The sequence below is a fragment of the Aquarana catesbeiana genome, linkage group LG05 (assembly GCF_042186555.1).
Source record: "Aquarana catesbeiana isolate 2022-GZ linkage group LG05, ASM4218655v1, whole genome shotgun sequence".
NCBI classification, from domain to species: domain Eukaryota; kingdom Metazoa; phylum Chordata; class Amphibia; order Anura; family Ranidae; genus Aquarana; species Aquarana catesbeiana.
Genome location: NC_133328.1, coordinates 15,838,763 through 15,854,269, shown reverse-complemented (window position 1 = coordinate 15,854,269; position 15,507 = coordinate 15,838,763). Strand labels below are relative to the sequence as shown.

Sequence of the window (15,507 nt, the reverse complement as noted above, 5' to 3'; positions counted from 1 at the left end):
TCGGGCAGTGCCCGAGCGCCCGAATGGTCAGTCCGCCCCTGGAGTTAGCTTCAACTGTGTATTCCAAGGCCGACCTGATTGCATACAATTTGAACGTTTTTAGGTGTGACCTCATATTATATTGTTTTGGTAAATCTAAAGGAAAGTTGTACAATGAAATTGTATAATGCGTCGCCAGCTTTTATACTGAGATGTGTCACAGCTGTTAGTAAACCGTTAATATCGCTTAAAAGTACAATATTCAGAGGTTTCAAGTTTGAGATATCTCAAAGACTAAAGGTTTTTTTGTAAATGTAACATTTTTACTTCATTTTGAGTTGTGATTTTTTTATTTTTTTTATTTCTCTAATTTAACCGCTTCAATACTGAGTACTTTCACCCCCCCCCCCTTCCTGCCCAGGCCAATTTTCAGCTTTCAGCGCCGTCACACTTTAACCACTTCAGCCCCCGGAAGGTTTCACCCCTTTCCTGACCAGGCCATTTTTTTGAGATACGGCGCTGTGTTACTTTAACTGACAATTGTACGGTTGTGCGACGCTGTACCCAAATAAAATTTATGTCCTTTTTTTTTCCCCCCACAAAAAGAGCTTTCTTTTGATGGTATTTGATTGCATTTTTTTATTTTTTGTGCTAGAAACAAAGAACGACCAACAGTTTTGAAAAAAAAAAAACAAAAAACAATATTTTTTACTTTCTGCTCTAAAAACACATCCAATAAAAAAATAAATAGTAAAAAAATCAAATTTCTTTAGCTGTACCCGAATAAAATAGATGTCATTTTTTTGCCACAAATAGAGCTTTCTTTTGGTGGTATTTGATCACCTCTGCGGTTTTTATTTTTAGTGCTATAAACAAAAAAAGAGTGACAATTTTGAAAAAAGCTATTTTTTTTACTTTTTGTTATAATAAATATCCTAAAAAAAATATATAAAAATATATATATAAAAAAAACAAACAAATTTCTTCCTCAGTTTAGGCCGATATATATTTACTTTTTAATATAATAAATATCCCCCAAAAATATATTAAAAAACGAATAATAAAAAATAAATAAAAATAAAATATAAATAAATATAAATTATATATATATATATATATATATATATATATATATATTTATATTTATTTATATTTTATTTTTATTTATTTTTTATTATTCGTTTTTTAATATATTATGTTACTTTCTGTTATAAAACATATCCAATAAAAAAAAATGTAAAAAAAAAAAAATATTTCTTCATCACATTAGGCCAATATGTATTCTGCTACATATTTTTGGTTAAAAAAAAATCCCAGTAAACGTATATAGATTGGTTTGCACAAAAGTTATAGCATCTACAACTATGGGATCGATTTATGGACTTTTAATTTTTTTAAAATATTTTTTACTAGTAATGGCGGCAATCAGCAATTTTTAGTGGGACTGTGACATTGTAGTGGACAAATCGGACACTAAGTGACGCTTTTTGGAGACCAGTGATCAGTGCTAAAAAAATGCACTGTCACTGTACTAATGACACTGGCAGGGAAGGGGTTAACATCAGGGGCGATCAAAGGGTTAAATGTGTGCCTAGGGCGTGCATGCTAACTGTTTGGGGGATGGTTTAACTGGAGGAAGAGAGAGATCCGCGTTCTTGCTTAGCAGAAACACAAGATCTCCCTCTTCTTCAATGACAGAACGGCGATCTGTCTCTCGATGAATGATCGCGGGGTTCCTTGGCGAACATTGCATACACCGGACCCGCTGATTGGCTCCCACTGTGTCCAATCTCAGCGGGAGTGGGTCACACAGCGGCACGCGCCTTAGACCTGGAAGACGCGATCAACGTACAGGTACGTTGTTTCGCACAGCCGGGGCCGCTCTCCCGCAGTATATATGTGTGCGGTGGGTGGTCCGGAAGTAGTTAAATGACAACACTGTTACCATATGAAATTTTTATCATTTTTTTCACACAAATCGAGTTTTCTTTTGGTGGTATTTAATCATCACTGGGGTTTTTATTTTTTGCTAAATAAATAAAATTTGTTTTTCTTAGTTTCTGTTATAAAATTTAGCAAATAAATAATCTTTCTTCATAAATTTAGGCCAAAATGTATTCTGCTACATTTCTTTGGTGAAAAGAAAATAACCCAAATCAGTGTATAATATTTAGTCTGTAGGAAAGTTATAGAGTCTACAAACTATGGGATGTATATCTGAAAATTGATCAATCCTGATGTACTGATGGCCGATCTAATTTCTTGAGGCCCTAAAATGTCAGGACAGTACAGATATCCCCCAAATGACCCCTTTTTGGAAAGTAGACAGTCCAAGGTATGTAGTAAGAGGCAAGGCGAGTTTTTTGAAGTTGTGATTTTTTTTTTTTGTCACAATTTTTTGGAAAATTAAGAAACTAAAAAAAAAAAAAAAAAAAAAGTCACGATTTATTTTTTTAGTTTTACATACTGTCACCAATGCAGTACAGTATCATCATATACCTGGTGCGGTGATGATCAGGGACACTGGTGACAGCATGTAAACAATAAAAAATAAAATTGTAATTCATTTTTTCAATTTTTTTCTTTTTTTTTTTTTTTTTTTTTTTGTTACATTGCTTTTCTTTTTTATTTTACGATTATTTTTCTAACCCACATGACCAGAGTAATACAATACTGTACCACTCTGTGGAAGTGATCAGAATTTTTTTTTTTACACATTAGGATTGTTTATATCATTGGTATAAGCAACCATTTTTACTGAATGAAACTGATTGATTCCGTGTGTATTGTTGCGATTAGCTGATTGGCCAAAGCTAATCACATGGTACAGATGGGCTGTGATTGGCCCTGTCTGTTCCATGTGATCCCTGTAAACCAATCACAGCTAGCAAAACGATTGTATACAAAGGAAGCTGTCATGTGATCTGCTGTGATTGGTCAGAGAGATCACATGGTATTGGCAGTGGGCCTGTACAGTGATCAGTCATCGGCTGTGTCCACCGTGACAGATCAGGCCGCTACGTTGCCCCAGGAGAGGCGCGTTGTGGGACGACGTCATATGACGTCATACCAGAACAACAGTGCTCCTGCCCCACCGTCATTTTACTATAACCTGGGCAGGAAGGTGTTAAATTTGATTTGGTATCAGTCTTTTACAGTCCCAGTATAGCAGAGCTCAGACTGGGGGGAAGGAGATGCAGCACAAGCAGCCAATCGGTGCACGTGCTAACAAGAAGCATACTGATAGGAGGAGAGAGCAAAGGGACAAAGCATGGCTAGCACAGGGCTAGCATGAATACCACAGGTTAATTAGGTTGGTAAGCAGACTGGTGAGTTGAGTTGGGAATTTTTTCTGGTTTTGTCTTTCATGCGTTTGCCCTTCTATGTGTTCTTTGCTGTGAAGGCCAGTTATAGGTGGGGGGAGGGGCCATCTCTTTGTTACTAGTGTAAATTTGGTCAGGGGACACACTGGGCACCTTTTCTGCCATTAATCCATGTGCTGGGTGTCCAGTGTGTCCCCTGTACCTTTAAGGAGGGGTCCAGGCCCACCTTCCCCCTATCTATCCATTGGAATGCATGTGCTTCCATTGTGGGGACCCCATGAAATTAGAAGGTTAGGACTGCAAGTGATTCAGGGTTCCCATGAAGAGGCCTTGCAGCTTACGCATGCATTTGCAAATGTGTGCTAACTAAACCAAGCGGCGGCTGGTGCTCCATCGGTCGGGGGAGGGGGTCGGACCTGACCACGGACCACACCCCCCGCCACTTCACCCCATTGCTCCAGCCCTCCAGCCTTCACTGCACACCATACCCAGAACCCCCCCCCCCCCCTCGCTTACCCTGTGCTGCCCCCAGACTGACATGGACAAGTGTGCCCGCCAGAGGCGGCTTCCCCCCTCCGTCTCCTCCGTGTCCCCCCACCGTGGTGGCTGGTGCGTCGGTCAGGCTTCCCCTGCGTCTCTTCCTCGTCTCCTCCCTCCTCCTAGGCCAATAGGATCGCTTCTCCTTTCGGCCAATCTGGAAACGGCTCTCAGGACCCGCTTCCTGGTTGGCCAGGAGGAGAATCAGTGTAACAATAGCGAATATTCAGTGCTGTGCGCCCCGAGCCCACCCTTTTCTGAAGCCTATTAGAGCCCCTGGCTCCAATCACGTGCTTCCAAACAAAAAAAAAAAAAAAAAGCCTGATTGGAATTCAATGCGTCCGGCTCCCTACATGTAGATTAGGGCGCTGGATGCATGGATAGGAAGGGCGGTGCCCCTGCGTCCTGCATTACGGGCCGCCACTTTAACGCATGCTGTTGGACAAGTTAATTCAGTTGGTAAGCAGACTAGTTGGCGAGTTGAGCTGGGAATTTTTTCTGGTTTTGTCTTTCATACGTTGGCCCTTCCATGTTCTCCTTGCTGTGAAGACCAGTTATAGGTGGGGGCAGGGGCCATCTGTTTGTTACTAGCATGAATGGGCCCCCAGGGTCTCTTGGCCCCTATGTCTCTTATAGTGCTTGTTAAGATATGTAAATACTTTAATGTCCACAGCCAGGGCAATGATGCACTTTAAAGCACATCTATCATGAGATAAGTACAAGGGCTGCTGGTGCCGACCTCCTTTTGAAAATGCTAGCAGCCTGGCTTTCGTACCTTCTGAGATCACGGACCCTGAATCGTCCATGCTCCACACATGCACCGTGTCTTGATGCTTATACAGGCTTTTGAAGAATCTGCTGCGCCCAATAGGAAATGTTGTCTGAGTACATGACGGCACATGTATGTATTATATTCTGATGCTAAGTTAGCAAATTTCACAAATCTGGCCCTTAGGTGAATCGATAAATAGCAAAGCACTTGTAAGCTTGAGAAATATCTAATTATAGCTCTTCTTACATCTGTGAATATAATAATAGAGACATTTTCCGTATGTATCTAAACATTCAGTTCAGGCGAAATCTTGGAGTACTTGGAATAACTTCCTGGGATTAAGACGTTTAACCTTTTGGTGACTACAGGTCATTAACATTAATACTAATATTCCTGGGACAATATTTAAAATGCATCTGTTGCCTTGACAATAACTCCATGACTAAATGGCATACTTAAAAAAATATTATCAACCTGCTTTTTTATTATGCAAATGCACAAAAGAGTAAAGAAAATGATTACTTTATTTTTTTTATTACTTTTTTTTTAACTCAGATAATTGTATCTGACATTTACAGTGTTAAACAGATGACACTGCAGATGCCATTGTAGTCTGAAACTGCCAGTGATAATGTGCAGACTTAAAGGGGTTTGTTTACTAAAGCTGGAGAGTGCTAAATCGGGCTGCATAGAAACCAGTTTAGCTTCTAACTTCAACTTGTTCAGATAAAGGAGAAGTACGGGAAAAACTTGTTGTCTGTACTTCTCCTGTGGATCATAGGAGCGCAGTTCGTTTTGCACTCCTGTGACCCATTTTTAGCAGACAGCGGGCTGAAGTCGGGCTCTCTGCTGACATCACAGAAGTCGGTCCAGGCACCGCGTCACCACGACCACGGAGCTGGGATCCATCAGATCCCTGGACAGACACCCGGCTCAGCCTCCCAGCGAGGAGGTCCCTCCCAGTCACCTTTTTTCTCTTGGTGTCAGGAAAACTTGTCAGAAGTGACTGATAGCAGAGGAACAAAGCAGCAGACAAAAATGACACTTACTGCTCTTAATTGAGACAAGTACACACTATAGAGGGATATGCTTTGTTCATATTTCATGTCTGAGGTTTACAACCACTTTAACCACCACCCTCCCACCCACGCTATAGCTGTGTCCTTTGGACACAGCTGTTCACAGATCGGGGTAAAGAGCCAATCAGAGCGGTTCTTTACCATGTGACCAGCCGTGTCCAATCACAGCTGATCACAGTTTAAACTAAACTAAAGATTTGCCGGTTATCGGCAGCCTTATTTATTATACATAATAAATGTTCATTTGTTTGAAAGCCTGTTTCATGGGACTAATCCTTTTTTTAAAAAAAAAAATATTATTGTTTTAATATGAAATAAAAACCTTCAAACATATATCAAATACATTTGGAAAATACGTTTTACCAACTTAAAAAAAAGTTACAAGAAAAAAATAAGTTAATATCACTTAAAACTATGGTTCCAGACAAGTGGTGTAGTGGCTTAGTGGTTACCACAGTGGTGTAGTGGTTAGCACTTTCACCTTGCAGCAAAGGGGTTGCTGGTTCAAATCCCGACCACTACATTATCTGCATGGAGTTTGCATGCTCTCCCTGTGCCTGCATGGGTTCCCCTGGGTACTCAGGTTTCCTACCACAGTCAAAAGACATGCTGGTAGAGTAATTGGCTCTTGTCTAAATTGGCCCTAGTATGTGTATATATGAATGTGAATTAGGGATCTTAGGTTGTAAGCTCCTTGAGTGCAGGGACTGATGTGAATGTATATGTAAAGTGCTGTATAAATTGACAGAGTTATTATATATATATATGTGTGTGTGTGTGTGTGTACCTGAAAAAAAACAGTAAGTTAATGTTATGTATGTATTCCTAACTTAAACCTATGGCCTATAAACTGAAAAAATGAGTAGGCTTTACTTGAACCTATGGTCTATAAACTGAAAAAAAATGAGCTGGCTTTACTTAAAGCGGAGTTCCATCCATATAAAAGTCAGCAGCTACAAAAAGTGTAGCTGCTGACTTTTATTAATCGGACACTCACCTGTCCCACAGTCCAGCGATGCGGGTGAACGAAGCCCCGCTCCTCTCCCCCTCCTCTCTGCGGTGCCGGCATTGTGAGAGGGAGGGGGAGAGGTGAACTTCCTTCCGGCGCCGCGTTGTCCCGGGAGGAAGTGGGAGCTGGAACCCTCTAAGAAGGGTACCCGCTCCCCCCCCCCCTCCAAAAAAAATGACATGCCAAATGTGGCATGTCAGGGGGTCCTCTGCACTTAAAGAGGAAGTTCCATTTTTGGGTGGAACTTTGCTTTAAAACAACAAAGTTGAAAACATGAAAAGGCTAATGAGTCAGACAAGAATAAGTTCAGTTGACAGTACCGGTACTTAAAAAGTTGATGCAAATAGTTGCAAATAGACCCAACAGAATATTTTTTACAGTGTACATGACTTAGGCATGTTCTACAGAGCTTGGGAGGCCATTGAGTGACTTATCACACAGCTAGCCGGCTTGGGTGCGTGAAGAAGTCCCTCAACCATAAAGACGTGGCACTTGGCTCAAAGTCATTCTTCTTATCATGCCCCATGTGCCTCTCCGTTGGGTGATGGCATTTCTGTGTACTTGTTCCAGAGTTTCATTATCTACATCTGGTGAACGACCTCCAGACCCCTGGAAGATCCATCATCATTAGAGCAGCTATCCATCACACATTATATTCTCCCAGACCGGCCTCATAATTGAAAGAGTAGGAAACATTTTCGTGTAAGGAGGAACTGCAGGTCAAAAAGTGACATCTAATAATGTGGCAGGGTGTGTGCAAGAAGTGACTTTTCCAGGCAGAGCCGAGCCAGGAGCAAGACTAACGGTTTGGCATGAGGAGCATGCTTACAGGGAAAGCAGATAGTATATTTAGTGATGCAAGTTTTAAAGTAGATGTAAATCCTAACTGAATGGCACTTCATTTGTAAAGCATGACATATCCTAAACAATTGGCATTTTGTAAATAAAATAGTGTTTTCACCTTTTGTTTGTTGCCTCTCAGCGCTGCTTATCCTCTGGATCCTCTTTGCAGCCACTTACTGCCCACTTGCACTTCAGAGATGGTTGCTTGGCATTTCTCAGGGTGGGTTTCCTGTTAATGACAACTCTAGACTAGTGGTGGTCAACTTTTCTGATTTGGGGGGTCTCAAGTGTGGCCCCCTATCATCACCAAAGGTGGCGCACATAAAATTCAGTAAATGTTCAGTGTCAGAGACAGCAGACACAAACAGGATATAGTCAGAGACTATAAGAATGATACAAGAGATGGTCAGAGACTGCAGATATGACACAAGAGATGGTCAGAGACTACAGACACGATACAAGAGATGGTCAGAGACAGTAAATATAATACAGGAAATGGTCAGAGACTGCAAATATGAAACAAGAGATGGTCAGAGACTGTAAATATAATAAAAGAGATGGTCAGAGACTGTAGATATAATTAAGGAGATGGTCAGAGATTGCAAATATGATAAAAAAGATGGTCAGGGACTGCAGGCACGATACAGGAGATGGTCAGAGACTGCAAGCATGATACAGGAGATAGTCAAAGACTGCAGACATGATACAAGAGATGATCAGAGACTGCAAGCACAATGCAAAGATGGTCATAGACTGTAGGCACAATACAGGAGATGGCCAGATACTACAGACATGGTACAAGAGATGCTCAGAGACTGAAACATGATACAAAAGATGGTCAGAGACTGCAGACATGATACAGGAGATGGTCAGAGACTGCAGACATGATACAGGAGATGGTCAGAGACTGCAGACATGATACAGGAGATGGTCAGAGACTGCAGACATGATACAAAATATGGTCAGAGACTGCAGACATGATACAAGAGATACGTGATACAGGAGATAGTCAGAGACTGCAGACATGATACAAAATATGGTCAGAGACTGCAGACATGATACAAGAGATGGTCAGAGACTGCAGACATGACACAAGAGATGGTCAGAGACTGCAGACATGACACAAGAGATGGTCAGAGACTGCAGACACGACACAAGAGATGGTCAGAGACTGCAGACATGATACAGGAGATGGTCAGAGACTGCAGACATGATACAGGAGATGGTCAGAGACTGCAGACATGATACAGGAGATGGTCCGAGACTGCAAACATGATACAAGAGATGGTCCGAGACTGCAGACATGATACAGGAGATGGTTAGAGACTGCAGACATGATACATGAGATGTTTAGAGACAGCAGACATGATACAAGGATAATCAGAGACTGCAGACATGATACAGGAGATGGTCAGAGACTGCAGACATGATACATGAGATGTTTAGAGACAGCAGACATGATACAAGGATAATCAGAGACTGCAGACATGATACAGGAGATGATCAGAGACTCCAGATATGATACAGGAGATGGTCAGAGACTGCAGACATTATACAGGAGCTGGTCAGAGACTGTAACCAAAGTCTACCGCAGGTTACCCCAGCCTGTTGGAGTGAAGCCAGAAACATTTCTACTTCGGGTGGATATATACTATTATAAGCACAGATGAAAAAAAAAAAGTTGAAGGTATTTTCAGTTCCCTTGGAGAATGCCTTGCGCAGAATATCTAAGGACACATTCCTCACAGCGAGATTAATTTGGAATATTCCCAACCTAAATAACGGGGGGTCGTTGAATAACTGTACTCTCTCCAGTGTAAACAAGCAGGGGATATCCTCTCACATCAAAGTTCAGCCTTCTATTTTATGTTATATCAGTGATGAGTTTGCTGTAACGGGTGTTGATTTCCCAGGACTATTGTGAAGTTTTTTTTTTCTACAGCTGAGAATAGATTGCCAAAACTTTTATAGCTCTTTGGAAAACCAAAGAAAATACATGAATAGGCGTTAAAATGTCACAACCACAGAAGGTTAGATAAACAGTATCACCCTCTCCAGGAAAATGGGTGGTTGGTCCTTAGTTATGGGTCAACGGCAAAAACATTAATTCACGTTAAAAGGTTTAGTGAATTTACAGAGAGAGCTTTGTCTGTGTAATAAGAACAAAGTCTGGTCTTTATTTCATTCTTTTATGTTTACCAGTAGACCACTTATACTTGTTGAGAAGGCCAATATATACCATGGAAACATATTCTATGGCGGATCTGTTTGAGATGTTAACTTTAAAGCTGAACCCCAGGCATATATAGAAGACACAGATTTAGGCAGCTCTGTATCATTAATGCCTAACTTAACCCTCCCCACCTAAGGGCCCAAATTAACCTTCTCTCCTACCACACCTTAGTCTCTTCCCCTTCCACCCTTCCACCCGAGGGCCCAAATCAGAGCTTTCTCCAACTACCCTTCAGTCTTTCCATCTCAGCTCACTGCTCCTACCTACAGCCCCTCAGTCCTTCCCCACGTCCCTACTTCCCCATCCACCCTGAGGGCTCAACTCAATGCTCCTATCTACCACCCCTCAGCCCTTCCCCACTTTTCCTTTCACCCTGAGGGCCCAACTCAGTGCTCCCCCTACCACCCTTCGGTCTTTCCCTTACCCTTGAGGGCCTGACTCAATGCTCCTACCTACTGCCCCTCAGTCCTTCCCCATTTCCCCCATCTACCCTGAGGGCCCAACTCAGTGCTCCCCCTATCACTCTTCAGTCTTTCCCGCATCTCCTTCAGGGCCTGACTCAATGCTCCTACCTACCGCACCTCAGTCCATCCTCCTCCACCCTGAGGGCTAACTCATTGCTCCCCTCTACCACCCTACAGTCTTATCCCCTCTCCCTTGAGAGCCCAACTCAATGCTCCTACCTAATACCCCTCAGTCCTTCCCCCTACACCCTGAGGGTCCAACTCAGTGCTCCCCTTTACCACCCTAGAGTTTTTCCCCCTTCTCCCTGAGAACCCAACTAAATGCTCCCCACCATTCCTCAGGCCTTCTTCCTCCTCCTTAGGACCCAAGTCAATGCTCCCACCTACTGCCCCTCAGTCCTTCCATCTCAGTCCTTCCTCCTCTTTCCTGAGGGCCCAACTACCCAAATATATATATATATTTATGTATGTATGGACAGGCTGATTGCACCCAAGTTATTTAATCAACTTGGGTACAACCAACCGGTCGGACTATTCACGCAATTATTGCCGGTGGCTATAGCCTCCAGCAATAATAATTGTGTTCTCACACAGTAGCTCCACAGGGGAGATTCCCCCATCAACACTAACTGTGTTAATGGGGAAATTGAGTGATTTTGGTGTAACACAAAATCACATGATATATGGTCGGCTTTAGTTTGCCTGAAATTCAGCTTTAAGCTATTAAATTGGACTTTCTGGGATAGATGAATGAAGACTAATAGCCGAGTCTAATGCAATTTAATTAATTTTTGTTTTTATTTGTTTTCTTTTTTAGGTTATAAATGAATAGTCCTTATGCCCAACATGAGCTGGAGTTTTTTAACCCGTCTTCTAGAAGAAATTCACAATCACTCCACCTTTGTGGGGAAGGTCTGGCTCACAGTCTTAATCATCTTCCGAATAGTCTTAACCGCCGTCGGCGGAGAGTCAATTTACTCCGATGAACAAAGTAAATTTACGTGTAACACAAAGCAGCCGGGCTGCGACAACGTCTGTTATGACTCCTTTGCGCCGCTGTCACACGTGCGGTTCTGGGTCTTCCAGATCATCATGATATCAACTCCAGCAGTGATGTACCTGGGCTACGCCATCCACAAGATCGCCCGGGCTGCCGAGAATGACAGACGGAAACATATACAAAAAAAGAAGAAAAAGTCTTATTCGAGATGGCGGACTGGTGAAAACGTTGAAGATCCTGAGGATGATGAGGAGGAGCCCATGATCTATCAGGCTCCAATAGAACCAGAAAAAGTGGAAAGCAAAGACAAAGAAAACAAAAAACATGATGGCCGATCACGAATTAAAGAAGAGGGACTGATGAAAATGTATGTCTTTCAGCTTTTGTCAAGGGCCGTATTTGAAGTTGGCTTTTTGATAGGTCAATATTACTTATATGGTTTCCAAGTAGTGCCTAACTTCCAGTGCAATACACTACCGTGTCCACACACGGTAGACTGTTTTGTGTCTAGACCAACAGAGAAGACAGTATTTTTGCTGATTATGTATGTGGTGAGCTGCCTGTGCTTGTTGCTCAATATCTGTGAGATGTTTCATCTTGGAATTGGGACCCTGAGGGATGTAATTCGCAACAAGAGGACCAGTACTGCCAGGGAGCCACCCTACAATTACTCATACCCAGAAAACAACACTTGCCCTCCAGAATACAATATGGTGGTGAAGTCAAGCAAGTCCACCAAAGTCCCCAATGGCGTCATGGCTCACGAACAAAACTTGGCCAACGTTGCCCAAGAACAGAATTGCACAAGCCCCGATGACAACATTCCATCAGACCTCACCGCCTTACATAAACATTTGAGGGTTGCCCAAGAACAGTTAGATATTGCATTCCAGACCTATAACTCTCAGGTCAACGGGCAGACATCAAGGACCAGTAGTCCTGCTTCTGGAGGGACGGTGGTGGAGCAAAATCGGGTAAACACTGCACATGAAAAGCAAGGAGCGAAGCCCAAGGCTAGCTCAGACAAAGGCAGTACCAGCAGCAAAGATGGAAAAACTTCCGTATGGATCTAATCTGAAATTTACAGGAATTTTTTTTTTAAATCCACTGGAATTCCGAGTTTTTGTTAACATGCCAGTAATGGTTCCTCAGTTCAGGACCGAAGCACAATTTAACATAATATACTAAATATCAATTTTATACTTTTTTTCTCTACTTTTTTTTTTTCTAACCAAATACCAAGTATATGGCTTTATACATTCATATCTACTTACGTGTTTCTATCTGGAGAAACTGAGTCATACTCGATACTTTCAGGATTTACCACCATGAAGGGCTACAAACAATCTCTTTGAGGGCCTCTCCCTTAAATTCTACTCTATAGAACAATTAATTCCTAAATAATTCCTTGGCGGGACCCCTGGTTCTGTAGACTGAAAAGTCAGCTGGAATATTTGCTTTGCACAAAATAACTAATGGGATACAGACTGGGAAATGAGAATTTGTTCTGTAACTGAAACGTTTTTTTTTTTTGTTTAATTTGTAAGATATTGTTTTTATATAAAAAAAAAAGAAAAAAAAGAACGTGGCTCAAACCGTGTCTTAGTACTTGTTGCTTTTGTGAACTATTGGTATTTGGAATGGGAAACATGAAAGAGAAAGAGAGGTCTTTGGTCAAATAATATATAAAAATGTCCTTAACTTCCTATACAAGTGAGAGGATATCTCTTCACAGAGAGGGGAAATTTCCTCTTAGACAGTTGTCACAGATCAGATTTACTCCCGGTGACAATGGCCACCAGAATAAGTAGAGAGGGTGAAGCTCCTGAACAGGTACACCATCAGAAATAAAAAACCTTACAGGGTTTTTTTTTTGAATTCTTTATTTTTGGTATCCAGCATTTAGATTCATCGCAAATGTGACGACAAAACCAGACATAGTTCTGGACAGTAGCATCTGAACAATACAGTTCAGAAGTGCAACTAGAACCGTCAGGGCCCTGGCGCAAGAAACCATGAAGGGCTCCCATGAACCGAGCCCAGGACCATTCCCACTGATCCTTTACAGAGTTCCCTCTTACATCAGAGTCCACAGAGATCCCCCTTACATCAGATTCCACAGAGTTCCCCCTTACATCAGAGTCCACAGAGTTCCCTCTTACATCAGAGTCCACAGAGTTCCCCTTTACATCAGAGTCCACAGAGTTCCCTCTTACATTAGAGTCCACAGAGTTCCCTCTTACATTAGAGTCCACAGAGTTCCCCCTTACATCAGAGTCCACAGAGTTCCCCTTTACATCAGAGTCCACAGAGTTCCCTCTTACATTAGAGTCCACAGAGTTCCCTCTTACATTAGAGTCCACAGAGTTCCCCCTTACATCAGAGTCCACAGAGTTCCCCCTTACATCAGAGTCCACAGAGTTCCCCCTTACATCAGAGTCCACAGAGTTCCCTCTTACATTAGAGTCCACAGAGTTCCCTCTTACATTAGAGTCCACAGAGTTCCCTCTTACATTAGAGTCCACAGAGTTCCCTCTTACATTAGAGTCCACAGAGTTCCCCCTTACATCAGAGTCCACAGAGTTCCCTCTTACATTAGAGTCCACAGAGTTCCCTCTTACATCAGAGTCCACAGAGTTCCCCTTTACATCAGAGTCCACAGAGTTCCCTTTTACATTAGAGTCCACAGAGTTCCCCTTTACATCAGAGTCCACAGAGTTCCCTCTTACATTAGAGACTCCCCTCACAGAAGGTTAGATAAACAGTGTCACCCTCTTCAGGGAAATGGGCTGTTGGTCCTTCCTTAGTTTTGGTTCAACAGCATAAACATTGATCGTTAATTCACGCTAAAAAGGTTAAGTGAATTTTCAGAGAGAGATTTTGTCTGTGTAATAGGAACAAAGTCTAGTCTTTATTTTAACCTTTTATGTTTAACAGTAGATCACATATGCCTGTTGAGAAGGCCAATATAGTGGAACCTCGGATTACGAGCATAATCCGTTCTAGGAGAATGCTCGTAATCCAAAGTACTCGCATATCAAAGCGAGTTTTCCCATTGAAGTCAATGGAAACGAAAATAATTATACCGCATGCGGTCAGAGGCGGGGGGGGGGGGGGGGGGGGGGGTGTCAGAGAGCCTCGGAAACGGCCAAAAAGGCCAGAGGACACTTCAGCTGACCTCGGCAAACCTTGGAAAGACTTCCTACCTGAGATTTGCCAAGGTCAGCCGCGCTGTCCTCGGGCCTTTCCGTGCATTTCCGAACGGTGCTGATCGGCTGCGATCAGCGACTTTCGGCTCTCCTCGGCTCCGGCGCCCCCCCACCTCAGGCCAAAAGCGGTACTGCTCACGCTTTAACCTGAATCGTGCTTGTTTCGCGAGACAACACTCGCAAACTGAGTTACGATTTTTAAAAATACAGTGCTTGTATTGCGAAACGCTCATTAAACGCGTTACTCGCAATCCGAGGTTCCACTGTATATCCCATGGAAAAATATTCTATGGTGGATCAGTTTTGAGATGTTTACTTTAAAGATGAACTCCAGGCATATACAGGGCCTTGAAAAAGTATTCATACCCCTTGACATTTTACACATTTTGTCATGTTACAACCAAAAACGTAAATGTATTTTATTGGTTTTCACAATTTTTTAAAATAAATATGTGAAAAGTGTGGGGGGCATTTGTATTCAGCCCCCCTGAGTCAATACTTTGTAGAACACCGTTTTGCTGCAAGTCTTTTTGGGGATGTCTCTACCAGCTTTGCACATCTAGAGAGGGACATTTTGGGATGGAGAGCGTCTGTGAACAGCAATTTTCAGGTCTTGCCACAGATTCTCAATTGGATTTAGTTCTTTGACTGGGCCATTCTAACACATGAATATGCTTTGATCTAAACCATTCCATTGTAAATCTGGCTGTATGTTTAGGGTTGTTGTCCTGCTGGAAGGTGAACCTCCGCCCCGGTCTCAAGTCTTTTGCAGACTCTAACATGTTTCCTTCTAAGATTGCCCTGTATTTGGCTCCATCCATCTTCCCATCAACTCTGACCAGCTTCCCTGTCCCTGCTGAAGAAAAGCATCCCCACAACATGATGCTGCCACCATCATGTTTCACGGTGGGGATGGTGTGTTCAGGGTGATGTGCAGTGTTAGTTTTCCACCACACATAGTGTTTTGCTTTTAGACCAAAAAGTTCAATTTTGGTCTCATCTGACCAGAGCATCTTCTTCCACATGTTTGCTGTGTCCCCCACATGGCTTCTCACAAAC

At 42.5% G+C, this 15,507-nt stretch overlaps 1 protein-coding gene across 4 annotated transcripts in view; it reads left to right on the top strand.

Moving 5' to 3' along the window:
• Positions 1 to 12,784, top strand: part of GJC2 (gap junction protein gamma 2) — a 111,371-nt gene extending 98,587 nt beyond the window's left edge. For all 4 annotated transcript variants that reach the window (XM_073629470.1, XM_073629471.1, XM_073629472.1 and 1 more), the window contains one exon: positions 11,057 to 12,784. In XM_073629470.1, coding sequence (XP_073485571.1) covers positions 11,077 to 12,312 — 1,236 coding nt within the window. In that variant the 5' untranslated portion in view covers positions 11,057 to 11,076 and the 3' untranslated portion in view covers positions 12,313 to 12,784. The remainder of the gene's footprint in view (positions 1 to 11,056) is intronic.
• The last annotated feature ends 2,723 nt before the right edge of the window (positions 12,785 to 15,507 follow it).